At 46.8% G+C, this 19,597-nt stretch overlaps 2 protein-coding genes across 3 annotated transcripts in view; one reads left to right on the top strand and one right to left on the bottom strand.

The window, feature by feature from the left end:
• TG (thyroglobulin) overlaps positions 1–19,597 on the bottom strand; it is a 266,945-nt gene that overhangs the window by 52,798 nt on the left and 194,550 nt on the right. The window lies entirely within an intron of this gene.
• The window catches only part of SLA (Src-like-adaptor), a 28,062-nt gene continuing 27,368 nt past the window's right edge, over positions 18,904–19,597 (top strand). Inside the window, exon 1 of one of the 2 annotated variants that reach the window (XM_006830715.1) lies at positions 18,904–19,024. In XM_006830715.1, the coding sequence (XP_006830778.1) occupies positions 18,964–19,024 (61 nt within the window). In that variant the 5' untranslated portion in view covers positions 18,904–18,963. The remainder of the gene's footprint in view (positions 19,025–19,597) is intronic. The other variant, XM_006830716.1, reaches the window with a different exon arrangement.

Raw genomic sequence — 19,597 nt, 5'->3', positions numbered from 1 at the left:
GATGACTCAACAGACTTGTGCAACCTTTCATGGTAGAAGCATTCTGTGGAAACCAAACTTCTACTTTTCACTTATTCCTGAGAAATGTCAAGAGGCTGCTCAAAGAAATATAAAGATCTGAAAACATATACATTCAGGTCCTCCTCAGTTGCTCCATGTGCTGCACAAATGGACCACTTAGTCAAGTTTGGAGATGATTCCAGAAGTTCAGATAACTCTCATCTCCAGAGACACAAGAGAGTCACCCAAAGGAGACTCAATGGCAACTGATACCAGCAACAGAGATTGTCATGAAAACTATTGTCTTCCCAGAGGCCTGAAAGTCAATACAAGCTGACGCCAGGGGTGTTGCAGGTTTGGTTCCAGACCACCGCAACGAAGCAAATATCACACCACAATGAGTCAAGCAATGCTTTTGGAATCCCAGGGCAATAATGTTATGTTTACACTCTACTGTCATCTATGAAACATGCATTAGCATTATTGAAAAACTTCAAGTATTATGAGGATGACCAAAATATGTCACAGAGACACAAAGTGAGCACTGTGGGGAAATTGGCAAAGACAAACTTGCTCAACCAGGGTTGGTGCAAACCTTCAGTTTGCAAGAAATGCGATAAGCCTCCTGCTCACGGACTTTGCAGCTTGCATGGGATCTTGAAGATACTTGTTTCCAAGTGCTGTTAAGTCAGATCCAACTCATAGCGATCCCGCATGGGGTTTCAGAGGAGCAGCTGGTGGGTTTGAACCGCCAACCTTAGTGTTCAAACCAACAATGTGGTACAGTGCATTATCCTGCAGCACTACACCAGGACTCCCATTAGGTACTGTTGTTGTTGTTGTTAAGTGCCGACAAGTCGAATTCAACTCTTGGTGGCCCTGCATAGGATTTCCAAGTAGTGGCTGGTAGGTTTGAATTACCAACCTTGTGGCTCAAACTGATCTTGAGCATTATCCTGCAGTTCCACACCAAGACTCCCATTAGATACTGTTGTTGTTGTAAGTACCGTGGAGTCGGTTCCAACTCATAGCGACCCTGTATAGGGTTTCCAAGACTGTAAATCTTTATGGGAGCAGAAAGCCTCATCTTTCTCCCGTGGAAAAGCTGGTAGTTTTGAACTGCTGACCCTGAGGTTCGCAGCCTGATTTGTAACCACTACGCTACCAGAGCTCCTTCCATTCATTAGATACTAGAACCCTAAAAAATAGTTTTATAACACCCATCATAATATTTTGCACTCAATAAATGCTTCCTGGGTTTCCTGCCAAGGGGATTGGCTGACAGTTGATTCTCCACATTCCTGGAGAAGTTAACACTGGCCTGGTCCTGTTTTAATGCCAGTTCCCAGGTGGACTCTGGAGATCTGGAATCCTACTCTCTTGCCTTTCCTGGCTCCCTCCTGCCCCAGGTCTTTCTGTATCTCCCTTGGGGTTTTAATACAGGCAGTGGTCTGCGCCACCAGGTCATAAATTCCAGAAAGGCGGCAGTGAAGCCTCATCCAGGTTAGACTGGGGCATTCTCTCCTAGTCTTCTCTGCCAGCCCATGTTACACACATAAGAAATTTGCAATCAATGTTTATTAAAGTCAGTAATTCAACATGCAACAGGCACTCCGTTTTGTGTTGGGCCTTTGGATACAAGGATAACAGGTGTCTGCCTCTGACTGCTTTGAGGACAGGGCTTTGTCCTGTCCCCAGTACAGTGCCTAGGACATGTTGTTGTAGTTAAGTGTCAATGAACTGGTTCCAACTCATAGTGACCCTGTCTCATAGCAACTAAAGAATGACTGGTGAGTTTAAACTGCCAACCTTGCAGTTCAAATTGACCTTGTGATGCAGAGCATTATTCTACAGTGCCACACCAGGATTCCTGGGACATAATGAGTGTTAACAAATATGGATGGGTGCTGGGTGATTGTCTGAATGGATATATGGATATGGGTGGGTGGATGTATGTATAGATGTAAGGATGGATGGATATGGGTGGGTGAGTGGATATATGAATGGATGAATACAGATGGATGAATATGAGTAGGTGGGTGGATGGATGGATCAATGTCTGAGTAAATGGCAGCATTTTTGTTCGCAAGGACTTCTTTATGGACTAGGAGAGAAGACTGTTGACATCCAATATGGAATGTGTTCACAGGGGGTGGGCAAGGCAGGGTCTTGTAGGAACAGTGGGAAATGGCATTGAAGGAAAAAGACATACTCTTTGAGACTTCTAATGCAAACTAGTCCCATCCTGTCCTTTAGCCAGGCCAGACCCTACTGGGCAGAGGAGCTCACCCATCCTCCTTTCCCCAAGCTGTCTCCTTGAAGATGAAGCTCCTGCCCAGAATACAGGTCTCTGTCTAGAATGTCCAGGCCTCCTGACTGGACCAGACACTTGTCCCCCCATCAGGTGGACGGACAGGTGGAGCAGGGACACATCACCCAGGGACCGCAGCTGGTCTGCTGGAGAATACAGTGGATGTGAGGAGATTACTGGTCCCCACCAGCACCTTGCTCTCCACTATTTTCACATGTGCTTTGTTCAGTGGGCTCAGAACCCCTGAGGGGTAAGGGAAACTCAGTGGTTCTCAACCAAGGGCAGTGGTGCCCCCTAAAGATGTGTTTACATCTGGAAACATCTTGAGGCCAGGGCTACTGGCATCTAGTGGGCAGAGATCAAGTTTGATGCTAAACTAACGGAACTGCCCCTTCACAATTCTCCTTTCCCAAATTCCAAGAGTGCAAGGTTGGGGACTGAGTATCAAACACCCCTTATCCCAGGAGTCACCATGAGCATATGGCAGAACTGTCGCCTCCGCTGTTTCTGACCCACAGCCTAGTACACAGCCCCCAACACCACACCCAGCTCTGACAGAGAACCAGCTTCATCCAGTGTCTGCCTGCGTGGCTTTAGAAACTCTCCTTCCTATCTGCTCTCTTGTTCCTCTTGGTGACCTTCATGAGGAGGAGGGGATGTCAGGGCTCAGTAGAGCTTCCCTGGACACCCAGTTCCTCAGGCTTCAACCCCAGTGTCTGGGTCTCCCAGCTGTCTCTACCTCCACAACCTCGTCTATGGCCTTGTCCTGTGAGGGAAATAGGTCAAATTTGTCTGTCTGTCTTCCACGACGTGAGACATGTAGTATCCTGAGGAGCCAGCCAAGTCTCCTCACGATCTCCAGCTATGTGCACTCAGTAGGTCTTCTGGGAGCCTACCACATCCTGGCTGTCCAGTGGTCTCAGATCAAACAACACCTCCGACATGGAACCCCACCATCGGCTGACCACTGTAGACTAGTAGCCCCTCAGGACGCTCATCACATGGGCCCATTTCCTTGTCTTGAATACAGTTACCATGAGTTGAGGCCAACTTGGCCCCTTACAACAAAAACAACAGTAGCTTCCACAAGCATAGTTGACATATTTAAAACTTTATCGGATGACTCCCTGGTCCTCCAACCTCTGCAGAAAGGAAGCTTACCAAGGGCAGGGTCTTTGTTTGGGGCCTACTGAATCCCAATGCCTGAAACAGCTTTGCTCCATACGTGTTATGGGAGAAATGACAGGATCGAGTGATGGGATTCTGAGCTAACTCAGTGTCTTCTCAGTAGACATTTGTTGAAGTCACCACTAAAGCTCACATCTTCCACCCATAAGTCCGAAGCATTTTAACTGCTCTGTGTGAATTTGGGGTCAACACCACTTCTGCATACTTCTGCCTGTCTTCTCTTCCCCTGGTAAGCAAATGAACCCTTTGGTCTTTTGCAATATTTCCTCTCTCCCTTCCCAGCTTGTTCTGTACTAGCTGGGTGTTTCCACAGTTGTTGAAGAGAGCACCTACCAAATGCAGGCTTCCTTCTAAATTTAGAAGCAGCCCTGATGTTTTTTCATTCATCTCCACAAACTACAGGTTTCTAAATGACTGTACTGTCACTGGGTCAGGGCTGTGCATTGCCAGTCCTAGATGCTGGTGCTGACTCTGCTTGGGGACCTTCTGTATGATTCCAGGCAAATCACTGAACATTGGAAACTCTGCCTTTTCTGTGAGGTGGGCTCTCCAAGGGTCACCTCAGGGCTGTCGTCTGGCACTCGGATCACACAGGTACATCCCACACAATCTTGGAAGCTGCATTCCAACTCCGTGTAACTTCTCTACCGACAACACCGTTTTAGACTCACCAGCTGTGAGTGGGGAGATGTTTTCTTTTTTAATTTCAAACCCACCAAAAACTTGGAAGTCATTCAGTCTATATCCATATACCTTGTACCTAGTGATACCAACTATTCCATCTTGCCCCATCTGTTTTCCCTTCTCTTACTCTCATTCTCATGATGTCCTCTCTCTCTCTCTTTCTATCTCCCTCCCTCTACAGCCCTGATCGCATAGTGGTTATGCATTGGGCTGCAACTGAAAGGTCAACAGTTCGAATCTACCAGCCGCTCTTCAATAGAAAGATGAGGCTTTCTATTCCCATAAAGACTTATAGCCTTGGAAACCCTATTCAAGGTCACTATGAGTCAAAACTGTCTCGATGGCAACCGCCACCATAGAAGGAAACCTGGTGTGGCACTATAGGATAAGCATTGGATCATGAGATTGGTTTGAAACACAAGGGCAGTGGTCCAAACTCACTAGCTACTCCTCAGAAACCCAATACAGGGTTGCTATTAATTGGAACCAACTCGATGCTACTTAACAACAGCAAATATATCATTTCATTTGGTGAATCATTTAAAAGCTTGATACATCATGATACTTGACTGTCAAGAACTAGAACATTCTTCCACAGAATGACAATATCATTATCATACCCAAGAAAACATGAACTAATAAGCAGTGTGAATTCCTACGCCACCTCCTCATCCCAATTGTGTCCTTTCTAGGGCTTTTCCCTGATGCAGGATCCAGCCACGGATCACGCATCGCCTTGTGCTGTCAGGTCCGACCGGCCTTCTTTGAGCTAGAATTTTCCTGGAGATGCTCACTATTTTGATAAGCCTCTGACACCATTCACTGCAGCCACAGTAGAGGAGGTGGAGGCCTGGCTCCAGATGCTTTTCTGTAGAGGAACTTTTGTAACCTCTAGTTCAAACTAAGCCAGGGCTCGGGTGCTATTCCTGGGCCTCATTAGCAGTGACACAGGAAGCTGTCAAAAGTGAGGAATGGAGATATCAGTGCTTCACCCACATCTAGCTTCTTAGGGGTTAGTGAGCTCCAGGGACCCCCAAGAGTGGCTTCAGTCTCTCCCCTGTACCTTCTCCTGAGAAAGAGAAATAATGCAAGCTGCTAGAGGCTCAGGAATAGCCCGGACGTTCAGAATCAAGCTGCCCAAATTCCCAAGTGCTTTGTGCAAACCTGACTAAGGGCCTCTCTCATCTCTGGCTGCTCCAAGTAGTTACTGAAAACAGGAACCTGCCCCTCTGCCAGCCCAGAGCGCCTTCCTCATTTCTAGCCAAGGAAGTGTGCGGCTGCTGTAGCAACTGCCACGCTTGATAGCCTGGGTTTCCCCAGCCTCATTCTGTCTGAGCAGCAGCAGCTGATTGGGAGGTGGTGACAGGGCTCCTGGAGACTGCTGCCTCCCAGGGGAAACCATGGCCAGCTTCTGAAGGTATCTGGGGACAGGTGGCAGGGGCTTGCAGGGAGGGAGGTTGGGACACAGCTGCCATGGGGCGCTTTCTGGAGACAGACAGGAGCTGTCTGAACAGACAAGAGGGAGATGCTTTAAACAAGACCCTAGCAAAGTATGGGGCACATGGGCGCGTCTGGTGCACAGTTCTGTGAAAAGAGGGGAGGTGGGCCTGAGAAACTCCCGTCAGAGGACAACACCTTTCTACCTAACAGCCTGACATACAGCACCCTTCTTACAAAGACAGCAGCTGACCTCTGCTTGCCCCATTCATTAGGTTCCAGAGCTGTGTGACCATGGGCAAGTCACGGAGTCCTCCCTGGAGCCTTTATCTTCTCCTCTGTAAAATGGATCTTGAACTCACTACAGTTGAGCTGATTCTGACTTATAGAGATCATGTAGGACAGAGAAGAAGCTTTGTCTCGAAGGGTTCTCCAAGGTTGTCATCGTTATAGACTAGAACTGTCACAGCTCCCTTCCTGAGAATGGCTGGTGGGTTTGAACTACAGACCTTTGGGTTAGCAGCCGATCACTTACCCAATGTACCATGACGGCTCTTTCAAAATGGGGATAATGACAGCTGGCAGGAATTGAGCAGATTAAATGAGAAAATGCATGAAAGAGGCCTACAGCAGTTTCAGACCTGTGTAGGTGCTCAGTAAAAGGTACCAGATTGGACCCATGATGTCTAAAGGTGCACAGAGCCCAGGCAGGTTGTATCATCAGAAACAGTGCTGTGAAATGATGTGTGGATGTGCTTTTGGAAGAAGCAAGCAATTGGTGTAAGAACAGTAGGTATTGAAAGGGGGAGGGAGGGACACAATAAAGGCGGTAGAAGGCTAAAGAAAAGGCCAGCATATGAGGTATGTAGTTTCCGAAAACATAAACTTATTCCAGAACATTCATTTAAAACATTGCTTTAATCAAAATCAGTTGAACTCCATGTATCAACTGGATGTTCCAATATTAGAGTTGGAAGCGATTATAGAGAACTAGAATTTTCTATGCATTTGGACTCAGGTATTTGTCGCCCACTTGACATTCTTTTAAGTATTTATATAGTTGTAGCTGTTAGGTGCTGCTGAGTCCGTTGCAATTCATAGCAACCTCACGTACAATAGAACAAAACACCACCCGGTCCTACTTTATCCTCACAATTGTTCATCTATCTGAGCCAATGTGTCATTCCATCTTACTGAAGCTCTTCCTCTTTTTTGCTGTCCCTCTACTTTTCCAAATAGACTTGTCCCTTCTGTTAACATGTATGAAATATGTGAGACAAAACTCTCACCATCCTGGCTTCTAAGACGCGTTCCAGCTATACTTCTTTGAACACAGATTTGTTTGTTCTTCTGATGGTCTATGGTATATTCAATGTTCTTTGCCAATACCGTAATTTAAATGCATCCGTTCTTTCACGGTATTGGGTTTGATGCTCACACTGGCCTGAATTAGGAGTTTGGGTGTGCTGTGTGTGCATGTGTTCATGTGTGAAGGGATAGTGTACCACCCCGGGTGGCAGAGGAAGAAATGATATGAAAAGTTACTTTCATGAAATCCTCAGATCAAGCCTGTAAGATGATTATTTGCTTTTGACAAGTGAGAAAATGGGGATCAGAGAGGCCAAGAGAGTTGCTCTTGTCACACAGCTAGTAGCAGCCTGAGGTTCCAAGGAGGGCTACGTCTCAGCAGGAACAAGTGTGTGAAGGACCAAGGCCTGGATTTAAAGAAACGCGTGTTTATTTGGAGAGAAATGCATTCCATAGTCTGTAAATGCCATTTTGTGGTGTTCTCTGGGGTGCTGAGCCACAGATCCATTTAACTGGGTCCTTATGAAAGTGTGTATGGGAGCGGGAGGGGTGGAGTGGGGGTAAGACTTAAGGAAAGTTCTAGAGATTTCTGTTGCAGCTGGTATCTTCCAGGCAGGAGAATGCTATTCAAAAGTACTTGATGTGCTCTGAAAAGCCAGAATACTGAAACTTTGGGATAGACAGACTGGAATTCCACAAAGCAATCTACTTTGAATCTTTCTCTTAGTCTAGAATCAGGGGGCAAGATGCTATTGCAGAAAGCACACAGCATTTTAACTACCTGAGTCAGCATTGTGGGCTGGCTGCTTCCAAGCTGTGTGACTCTGGGCAAGTTGTTTAGCCTCTCTGAGAATTAGTTTCCGCCTCCTATAAAGAAGGCCATGGCAGTGTTTCTTGTTGTGTTGTTGTTGCTAAGTAGGTTCTGACTCATGGCTCCCCCGTGCGTGCAGAGTAAAACTGATCTTTAGGATTTTCAAGGCTGTGAGGTTTTGGAAACAGATCACCAGGCCTTACTTCAGAGGTGCCTCTGGGAGGGTTTGAATGATCAGTCTTTCAGTTGCTTGTCCAGTGTCTAGCCATTTGTATCACTTGGGTGTTTAAGAAGTTTAGTTACATGCAGTATTATGACACAGTGTTTATATAATGAACATCTATTATTATATGTCTATTATCATATACATTCGAAACTACCAGCTGTTCTGTGGGAGAAAGGTGAGGCTTTCTGCTCCCGTAAAGATTTAAAGCCTCAGAAACCCTGTACAGGGTCGCTATGAGTCAGAACCAACTCCACAGCACATAACAACAACAACAGGCATACATAATAATTTACACCACCAAAGGGCACATTCTGTAAGCCTGCCTCCTGGCTGCCAGCTCTCAGTTCCTTTCTTTCCATGAATCTAGAGTCCTCAGCTGCTCTCTCTCTCCATGTCCTCATTTCTGCCTTCATCTCTGGCATCGCTGCTTCTCTGGATAGGGTCTTGCATTCTGCGTGTGCTCTTCTCCCTCGATGGTTCTAGGGTCCTCTGTTTCTGGACTGTAAGATTAACTACTCCCTCATTTTTGCTACAAAGCTTCTACCTTTACAGTTGTGACAGTCTCAATTAGTCATGATAATAATTACTCACTATTGAATCCTAAGAATTTTATCCCCATCTTTTTTTTACCAGACCCATCTAGACAAAATGAAAACCATCCAGTGGGGATTCTTATCTTCCCACACCCACCCACCCACACACACACACACTCTTAAACTGGCTTCAAATCTTTTGTGGGAGCAGAAAGCTTCATCTTTCTCCAGAAGAATGGCTGGTGGGTTCGAACTGGTACCCTTGTGGTTCAAAGTCAAGTGTTTATCATATGAAGCTACTGCACTCCCCAAGTATTACATGTCGTTGTGGTGTTAAGTGTTGTTGAATCAATTCTGACTCATAGTGACCAACCCTGTACAGGGTTTCCAAGGAGCAGCTAGTGAGTGAACCACCGACCTGTGGTTCAAACTGACCTTGTGGCCCAAGGCTTTACTCTGCAGCAAACACCTCACCAAGGCTCCAAATATTACATGCTGTTGTTGCTGGTGTTAAGTGCTGTCGAGTCAGTTCCAACTCGTAGCGACCTTGCATAAGGTTTCCAAAGAGTGGCTGGTGAGTTTGAACCACTGACCTTAACGATTCAAAGGAACCTTGTGGTCTTACCCTACAGACCACACTAGAACTCCAAATATTACAGACCGGCTCCTAATATCATTCGTAAGCCAGACAACTAAGTTACATCCAGAAGTCCTCTGATATTTTCCGAGACGGTAAATAGTAAACAAACACCCAAAATCAAACCTGACTCATAGCGATCCCTCTACACCATAGCAGGACTGCCCCACAAAGCTCCCCAGGCTGAAATCTTTACAGATTCAAACTGCCACATCTTTCTCCCAAGGAGTGGCTGACCGTGGTGAGTTTACTGGGCCTTCCAGTAAGTAGCTGAGTGCTTAACCAGTCTACCAGGGAACCCAAAACAGTAATCGGCTGTGCTCAATATGATTGATCATACTATATAGCCAGTGAACTGGACACTTGTCTAGATTTTTCTGAATACATAGTTTTGTTCATTCTCCATCTAATTAAATACACAGGAATGACAAGTCTGTATTACTGTAAATGGAGATCATTTTTCTAATTAAGAAAAGAACCTCCCCACTCAAAGGCTTGGGAACTTGGCAACATGCTTCCAAGGGGAGCACAACCATTTTCAAGACTCAGAAATGATCCATGCCAGAAAACTCCCACCTGCTTTCTGCATTAATAGATGCTGATAGTTTTTAATATTTCATTTGATAGGAACTTATTTCCTTCATTTCAGAGAGTCTGGAGATTAAATTTCTCACTAAGAATTACCAGTAGGTTGAACTAAACCATTTGGTTCTTGGCAGCAACCTGAGGATCTCTTTAGTACATTTCTTCATCCATCCACCCATCATCACCCATTTCTCCATCCATTCTGCCATCTATCCATTCATCCATCTATCCATCCAGGTATCCATGTTTGCATCTATCCACACACCCACTCATCTAACAATCCTTCCACCTCTTACTCATTCACCCATCTATTCATCATCCACCCATCCATCCATCCACTCATCCACCTATCCATCCACTCACTTACCTATCCATTATCACCCATCCCTCTACCCACCCAACCACCTATTCTTCCATCCATCATCCATCATCACCCATCCATCCATTCATCTACACATCCACTCACCCACCTATCCATTATCACCCATCCATCCACCATCTACCTATTCTTCCACCCATCCATCCATCCATCCATCCATCCATCCATCCATCCATCCATCCATCCTTTTACTCAACAGATGTGTAGTAAGGCTGTACCACCTGACTAACTTCTTCCCTTTCCCCTAAGACTCACAAAAGAAATGAGAACACTTTGTCCAAACCACTTCCTCCCATCTGAAAACCACCAGGGGACGAGGCACATTTTATTCCGGTAACTCCAGCTACAGACAGAAATTTCAAGGTCTTAAGGGTTCAGTGGTTCACTCTTCTAACAGCTTTGCAAGAGCAGACTCCTCTGCTCAGTACCTGCCAGGAACGTGTACAAAGGTACAAAGACTACTTCAATGTGGTGAGGATCAGCGACGATATCTACAAAGGCCCTGGGGCTGACAGGTATTGTCCCTCAACTCTATCTTTTTGACTCCCACTGTAGACTTCTGAAAACCCCATAAAAAGGGCATTAGTGTGTGAGGAACATTGCAGGTCCTCCCTTTGGTCACTGCAGGTTAGAGGGAAACTAACTGACACCCAAAGGAGGAAAGGGATTTGCTCCAAATCTCAGAGAAGTTCATGAGTAAGAACTGGCACTGGAGGGGAACTGGGTTAGCTCTTTCTCGTCAAGATATTGAGGTCACTCGCTGGAATGATTTTACGACACAACATACAACGGGACACCTGTCCTCAATGCCTCAGAGCTCAGAACAGAGGGGCAGAGACATGACGGAGTGACTCCAACAGCTGGACCTGGGGAGGGTCTCTGTCTGCTGCACAGGGAGGCTTGCCATTGTCAGAAACAAGGGTGCCAGTGGACAGAGGGCAGTGGACAGAAGGCAGTGGACAGGCACGTGAACATCCTCTTCTTGTGCCACAGTGAGTCCTGGTGGCACAGTGGTTAAGCACTCAAATGCTCAGCAAAAAGTTGGCAGTTCAAACCCACAGGGCAGCTCTGCTCCGTCCTAAAGGGTTACTCAGAGTCAGAATAGACTTGACAGCAGTGAGTTTCTGTTCTTTGTTATTTGGATTAAAATTTCATTATGTTGGAAGGAGGACAACAGGAGGAGTTAGAATCCAGAGTAAAGAGATGTGGATTTGAAAGTTGGTCCCATCATTGAACTTGTTGTGTGACCCTAAACAAGTTCCTTGACCTCTCTGAGACTCAGGTTCCTTTCTCAGCTGTAAAATGGTGGACTCTGGAGGGCATTAAGGGAGCCAGTGTGTTTGAGAACATCTACTTTAGTTATGGTGTTGGAGAAGAACGTTAAAGGAACCATGGACTGCCAGAAGAACAAACAAATGGATGTTGGAAAAAGTATAGCCAGAGTGCTTCTTAGAAGCCAGGAAGGTGAGACTTTGGACATGTCCTCAGGAAGGGCAAGTCCCTGAAGAAGGACATCATGCTTAGTAAAGTAGAGGGTCAGCAGAAAAGAGGAAGACCCCAACGAAATAGACCAGTACAGCAATGGGCTCCAGCAGAACACTTATGAGGATGGCAGAGTTTCAATCTGTTGGACATAAAGGTCACTATGACTCAGAACCAACTTGATGGCACCTAACAACAACAGTTAGTCCCTGCCATGCAATGGGTGCCCACTGGAGTGAGCACCTCTTGTCTTTGGAGACAAAAGGACATGTCAGCAGACAGTGTTACCAACTGTCCCGGGAAAGTTCCTCCCATCAGGGTTGTAGCATGTACTGGCTGTGGGGGCTAATTCTGCATATCTGTTCTGAACAACTGTTTAGCAAGGTCATATTAACCAAAACCACAAAACCCAAACACACTGCCACCAAGTGAGTTCCAGTTGCAGTGATCCTATAGGACATCACAGAAATGCCCTGCAGTACTTCCACTGCGGTAATGTTTCCAGAAGGAAACAGCCACCTCCTTCTCCCTTGGATTGCCTGGTAGTTTCCGCACCTCACACCTTTTGGTCAGCAGCTGAGTGTTTTTACTACTATGTCCCTGAGATCACAGTATAGCTGAAAAGCTGCTAGATAGATGGGCAGCATTTACATCACAGGAATTGGCACATTCTACCGATTGCCTCATCCCACACTGCTAACTCTACATGAAGCCAGTCCCCTCTCTGAGGAGGATCCCTTCTCCTTGATTGCTTTTAATTTCCTTTATGTTCCTGTCACAAGTGAAAAAACAGACCAGACCCCTGCCAACAATAGGGCTGACAGTCAAGTGAGCATGGCAGATGTTAATCACTCAAATGATTGTGAGAATGATAACCCACTTGGGGTGGGGGGGGGTTGGGGCGCAGAGGAAAGTGAACTGAAGAGCAAGCTGAAGAAAATGGTTCTCACCCAGGAGCATATAACAACTCCCTGGGATCCCGAGAAAGACCACTGCCGAGCCCTACCTGGAATTGTGAGTCGGCAGAGCACTCAGCATACGCAAATGTAATTATTAGTGAGATATCCATTTCCATCATCCTTGATCAGTTCATGCGCAATGCTTGTGAGTCACATGTATGAATAGGAAGCACAGCTGAGTCTTGATGGAAATATGAGGTCATAAGGAAATTACTGACTTCACAGCCCAGAGCCCAGCCAGCCTTTCACATCAATTACCTCCTCCAGGGAAGCCTGTGTTCCCCCCTCCCCGGATAGCCATCCTTGAAGTGACCAGACAGCCTATTTCAAAGTCACTATTTACTCACTACAGGTACGCATTGGACTGCTAACTGCAAACTCAGCAGTTTCAGCAGCCAGCTGTTCTATGAGAGAAGGATGAGGCTTCCTGCCCCTGTAAAGGCTGACAGCTTTGGAAACCCTATACAAGGTCGCAGTGAGTCAGAACCGACTCTAGGGCTCATAGTCATTGCCAGTTGCTGTGGAAGAGATTGGGACTCGTGGGGACCCAGGTGTGCACAGTAGAACTGCTCTATGATCAGAGCTGTGGCCTTTTGGAATCAGATGGCCAGACCTGGGTGGGCTCGAACCACCAACATTTTGGCTTGTAATTGAGAGTGTTTAATCATTTTGTACTACCCAGGGACTCGATGTACGCACATGCCTCAGAGGGTTTCCAGAGCTGTAATCTTTAGGAAGCAGACTGACACAGGCTGGTATCAAAATAACTGCCTTCGCAACTTTGTTTCCACCGCCAGTGTTCGGTATGTTGCTGGGCCTATAGGTAATATAAACCCCATGGATTGCATGGCTTTTGTCAGAAAATGTATCCATTCGACTCACAAACTGGGTACCTCCACCTCCTTCAGATATAAAAATTTGATCTAGAAAAGAAAGAAATTAGGGGACAGGTATTTCATCTCCAGTGAAGAGACATTAAAGCCATGTCAGAAGTGATGGGCACCATACCTCTCTGCACGCCAGACCCCACTTTACACAAACCATTGAGGCTACATCTGGGCCATTGTGGGACTTGCTGGCAGGACAGTTGTTAGCAGAGAGCTGGGCTGAGAAGACTCAGCCTTCAATACAACCCACTCTCTGATCTTCACTTGTGAAAACTCTACAAGAAACACAGGGCTCTGTCCATGTTAAAATGAAAACAACACACGAAAGTTAGAGTAACGAAATGAGGGGTGGAATTTGAATCTGCGTAAGGACCAACTGATCCTCACACCTGGCTACTTCTACGTCATCCCCAAAGTGCCATAAACTGTCTCTAAAACACTAATCCAGTCTTAAATTAAGCCAAACCTCCCTATGAGCGTGCATGAGAGACCCCCTCCAGCCACCCAGATTCAGGCTCATGGCTTTGTCAGGACTATCATGGTGATTCTGAAGCAGGCTGAGAAATGGGCAATGTCTCTATTGGGGTGGGCAGAGCATTGGGCAAGGAGTTAGGGCACTTGATCCAAGCTTACTGTGTGACCTTAAACAAGTTGCTTGCCCCTCTGAGCTTTTCTTTGTAACAGGAGGACACAGAGTCATTATTTTTCAATGACTGCTTTATGGTCTCCCTAGGATCGGGGTGTCCTCCCAGGAGAAATAGAGGGGCAAGAGTGTTGCGCTCCCAGTCCTGATCCAGCAATTTGCTTGTATTTATTTTATGTATTGGGCTTCAGGGGACTCTTTCTTTAGTCCCTATAAGCCTTGAACTGAATCCACCCCAGAGATCAGCTTTCAGCCAAGCAAGAGGCAGCCCTATAAAGTGAATGAAACCATGAGGAAGGTACTCCAGAACAACCAACCAGAGGAGACAAAAAGGCAGCATTTGCCCTAAAAACAAAGCTCAGAAGGCAGGAAGGGGCAGGGAAGAAGGACCAAGGGAAACAAGGTAACCAGGGAAGAAGTAGGAAGAGCCCTATTACACTGAGGACCCTATAGCCAACATCACTCAACAAAATGTGTCTAAATTGTTGAATGGGAAACCAATTTGCTCTGCAAACTTTCGCCCAAACCACAATAAAGTGTTAAAAACAAAAACAACAAACCAAAAACAAAACCCCATAGGTTAGAGGGGCAGGTCTGGAATATCTTCCCCTCCAAGAGTGAGGGACTCAGCTAGAACCAGATAGGAGCGGGAGGCTGGGTGGGGTGGGCATTCCCCTCTGAGCTGTTGCCTGCCCTCCATAGTGCCTTCCCCTGTCAGGGCCTGGCCCTCAGGGAGTGGCAGTAGGCAGGCAGGTGAGCAGACAGGCAGGCTTTCGACTGCACCTGGCCCTGCAAGAAGAGCCTGACCAATGTGGGTCACGGGGCCGGTGGCCCCTGGCAGCTCCCAGCCTTGCACTTGGGAAAGTGCACCTGTTGAGTGGGGTTCAGGATGTGGTGGGGTGCCCCGGAAATCCTGCCAGGTCTTTGGTGGGGGGAACAACCAAAGCTGAGCCCCTTGTGCTGGCTCTTTTTTGCCCGAAAGCTGAGTGTGAGTGTCAGAGCAGATGGTGCTGAGTTAATTCTGGGGTACTGGCCACCATATCGGGGGTGCTGTTTGAGGGTGAAAGGAGCCGAGTGATTGGCCCAACCTTTTCCCTATCCCACAGAGAGTTCTGAGGCCAGAGAAGAGTAGCAACTGAGTCTAGCTCATGCAAAGAGTCATCTGGTCACTGAACCCACACACACACACACACACACACACACACACACACACACAAGGAGTCCAACTTTGTGGCACCCTTAGCTGCCATTTACCAAACACATCTCTTTAGCTTTACCTCTGATTTGTCATTTTCTTCTCCGGACAGCCTTGTGGGGCATGTATTTGCATCCCAAATTCATGGGTGTGAACAGAGAGGCTCAGAGAGATGAAGGACTTCCAAAGGACACACATCTCTTAAGTCTGAGAGTTGCAATTTGAATCCACACTGTCATGTTTTGAGAACCTGGCTCAAAGTCAGCTTGACTCTTTTTAAGTTCAGTATCAGATTATAAAAGCAGTTCATGTGCATGACAGACACTGTGAACACATTAGAAAAGTAAAAAGAAGGAATTAAATTGATACACTCACCCACAGCATCAGCACCAGGAATCCTGGTGACACGGTGGGCTAAGCAGTGGCTGGCAGTTTGAATCCACCAACCACTCTGTGGGAGGAAGATGAAGACCTCTGCTTCCGTAAAACTGGCAGCCTGTGGGGACCCGATGGAGGAATTCTACTCTGGCCTCTAGTGTGGCTGTGAGTTGGAATTCACTCAAGAAGAGTACATTTAGCTTCTTAAAAAAAAATCACACCCAGAGACAATAGTTGGAAATATTTTGGAAAATTCCCTTCAGTATTTTTCTGTGTGTTTATTATGTTGTTGTCCCTGGTAGGCTAGTGAGCTAAGCATTGGGCTGCTAACTGCAAGGTCAGCAGTTCGAATCTACCAGCTGCTCCATGGAAGAAAGATGAGGCTTCTTATCCCTGTAAAGACTGACAACCTTGGAAACCCTATACAGGGTCACAATGAGTCAGAACCGACTATAGTTCAAAGTCATTGCCAGTTGCTGTGGAAGACATTGTGACTCGTGGGAACCAGGTGTGCACAGTAGACCTGCTCTATGATCAGAGCTGGGGCCTTTTGGAAGCAGATGGCCAGACCTGGGTGGGCTCGAACCAACAAACTTTTGGCTAGTAGTTGAATGTTTAGCCATTTTGTACTACCCAGGGACTCGATGTACATAGAGCTGTGAACGTCATGGAAGCAGACTGACCCATCTTTCTCCCTCAGAACGGCTGATGGGTTCAAACCCGGACCTGTCATTAGCAGTTGAGAGCTTTACCCACTGTGCCACCAGAGTTCCTTATGGAGATGTATGAATGCAAACCAAACAGATACAGCCCATCTGTAAACTGCCCAAGTGGGCACCCAGTATATGCATGCTGCCTTCCTTCAACCCTGAAGCTCTAAAGACAACAGTGGGAGTCAGTCTAGCAAAAACGCCAGGCTGCCGAGTCCTTTCCGACTCATGAGGACCCCGTGGGTTACTCATGAAGACCCCCTGGGTATCAGAGTACAACAGTGCTCCACCGGGTTCTCAAGGATATCACCAGGCATTTCTGCTGAGGTATCTCCAACCTTTTGGTTACCTGACGAACATATGAACTATTGCACCATCCTGTCAGATTGGAATTCCTGGAAAAAAGTGATGGATGTAGCTTCTTTTCTCTTAATAAATATTGTTCCCATGCCACCAAGTCCTGAGTACTAGAACTGAAAGGATGCAAAGGCCCTTTCGATGGAGACCGTCCTTTCCATGCATCTCAGTTTTCTGAAGAGAAACTGAGGCCCAGGTTTCAAAGGTCACACGAGGAAGGCATCGTTGGTCCAGAGGAGAAATGGGCGAATCTCAGTTCTGACTGCTTGTCCTGGGATGCAAAGCGTTAACCCAGAAAGACAGGAGACAGAGGTCAGGAATCTGGAGAGCCAGAGCTAACCAACTCTTTCTCCTTTGCCCCTTTCTCACTGTTCTGAGAAGCAACTCTGCCTCTCTTGTCCTCTTTCCCACCACCAGCCTCTGCAAAAACCAGTCAGCAATTAAATCAAATTGTTCAACCATTTCATTAGGAAGACTCTAGCCTGTGTGGGTGGGACTTTTTCATTTGTCTCAAATCAAATCCTCTTTCAGATCCGTTAACTCCTTCTTGGAGTAAGTCCCAGTGAGGAGCCTGGGGTCCTGGTTTGGCATTGTGGATTGACCCTTTGGACTTTGTAAGACTTGGACTCCAGGCTGAGGACAAAGTCTGGGTGGGTGGTGGGTGGGAGAGGACAGATTTCTAATGGGGTTGACACCTGCTGGGGGGGGCGGAGCCCACCCACCCCTTCTCTTGTTTGTCCCACAAGACAGGAATCACTTCTCCCTGCTTCAGGAAGTCCGGGAGATTGCGGCTTCTCTAAGACACTCTCAATTCTGCAATATTTAGGTCTCTTTTCTAAAATGTTTGCAGGACAGCCCCGAATCTAAGCATTTATCCTCACAGAGAGACTGAAAAGGTCACTTCAAAAGGCAATAATAAACGCCTATTTTATGGCTGGTCATGCTCTAAGTGCATTACATGATTGATCTAGGTTAATTCTTGCAGCCATAGCCCAACATGGTCCTGTTACTTCTTGAAAAGGACCCAAGGTCACCCCACTGCAAGCACATTCAAGGCTAGCTGGTCTGGCTCAGAGTTCACCCTTACTGCTGTCATGGTACCTACCTATGGGAGACTCAGCGTTAGAACTTCAAATCTCGGCTCCAATGTAACTTTCCTTGTGACCTTGGACAAGTCACTTACCCTGAGACTGTGTTTCCTTAATGTCAAAATGATGCAGGGATTTTACAGTCATCAGAAGTCACAGTAGGTAGCGTAGTGTTTATGAGTCGGGCTGCTAATCTCAAAGTCAGCAGTTCAAAACTACCAGCAGTTCTGTAGGAGAAACATGAGGCTTTCTGCTCCCAGAAACCCTAGACAAGGTCACCATGAGTCAGAACCCACTCCACAGCACATAACCACCAACAACCCCAATCAGTAACCAGATGTCACTGAGTAAAGAGATAGCCAGGTCTTTCTTCAGCACCACCTCTGAGTAGATTCAAGCTGACAACCTGTTGGGCTAGTTGTTTCGTGCCGTTGAGTGGATTATAACTCATAGTGACCTTCCATAGGGTTTCCGAGAAGTCCTGGTGTGGCACTGTGGGTGGGGTAAGTACTGGATTGCAAGGTCGATTTGAATCGCAAGGCTGGTGGTGTGTTTGAACAGTACTAATCCTACAGCATCACACCGGGACTTGAGTGGCAGGCTAAGTATGCTGCAAACATGTAATATGGTCATGAATGTTTCCTTTGTCATTGTTTGTCAAAGCAAGTTGAAAAACTCAAATCAATGAGAAAACATGGAAACAGAAAGAGTAGCCCATCCCCACCTCTTTAGGTGCTAAAACCACACAAAGCCTGAGGATTAGGTGCTCTGGATTCTTCATGCAAGGAGCTGAAGGCAAGGGGGAGAGATTTTTCTGGACCCAATTTGTCACCATCAACACCCACCCTGCCTCACTGCGCTCAACTCGGGCATGGACGGATGGAAACTTTTGCCACCAACACTATTTTCTAGCAACTTCCTTCTGTGTGGTTTTTCTGCCAACCCCCTGATAAAAGCACTCAAGCTGCACACACGTCGTCGCAGCCAACACTGATGAATCTCATCTTCACACACCAGAAGCAAACAGCCTGTAGGATGATGCACAATGCACCCTAAACTGGGTCCTTTCACACCCAGAGGCCTGGGGACTTGGCTAATCTTTCCTGTGTGTCTCCTTCACCCTAGGCTTCGAGCGGCTGCCACTGCCCGACGGGGAGAGAGAGAGATGGGAAACAGTGTCAAGTCCACTCCTGCCCCACCCGAGAGGCCTCTGCCCTGCCCAGAAGGTAAGTCAGACTTTTATGGTGTGGTGTTAGCTCTGTCCCAAGGACCCGGTATCCACAGCCCAGGGTGCATGCTGACCATGGCCTCAAGGGATCATGCTACCTGTCCTTCTAATTTTGTCTATGGTTAAAACTGTTCATAACTAAAGGCTCCAAGGAGCCGGAGGTAGTGGTGGTTGTTGTTGTGTGGTTGTTAGGTGTTCTCCAGTCAGTTCTCACCCATAATCACCACGCACAATGGAATGAAACACTGCCCAGCCCTGCATCATTCTCATAATTAAGTGTTCTGTTGGAAACTGTCATTGCAGCCACTGTGCTGGTTATCTCACTGTGGGGTCATCCTCTTCCTCACTGACCCTCCACTTTACCAAGCATGATATCCTTCTCCAAGGACTGGTTCCTCCTGATAAAACATGTCTAAAGTATCTAAGACCAAGTCTCGCCATAGTTGCTTCTAAGCATTGTGACTGAACTTCTTAACATGGTGTTCGTTCGTCTGGCAGTCGGTTATCTATTTTCTTTTCTTTACCAACATCTTCATCCAAAGGCATCGATTGTACTTCCGGTCTTCCTTAC

This window comes from Chrysochloris asiatica, unplaced genomic scaffold (genome assembly GCF_000296735.1).
Source record: "Chrysochloris asiatica unplaced genomic scaffold, ChrAsi1.0 scaffold00001, whole genome shotgun sequence".
NCBI lineage: Eukaryota > Metazoa > Chordata > Mammalia > Afrosoricida > Chrysochloridae > Chrysochloris > Chrysochloris asiatica.
Note: the sequence above shows the minus strand (reverse complement) of the source record. Positions and strands in the feature narration are given on the sequence as shown.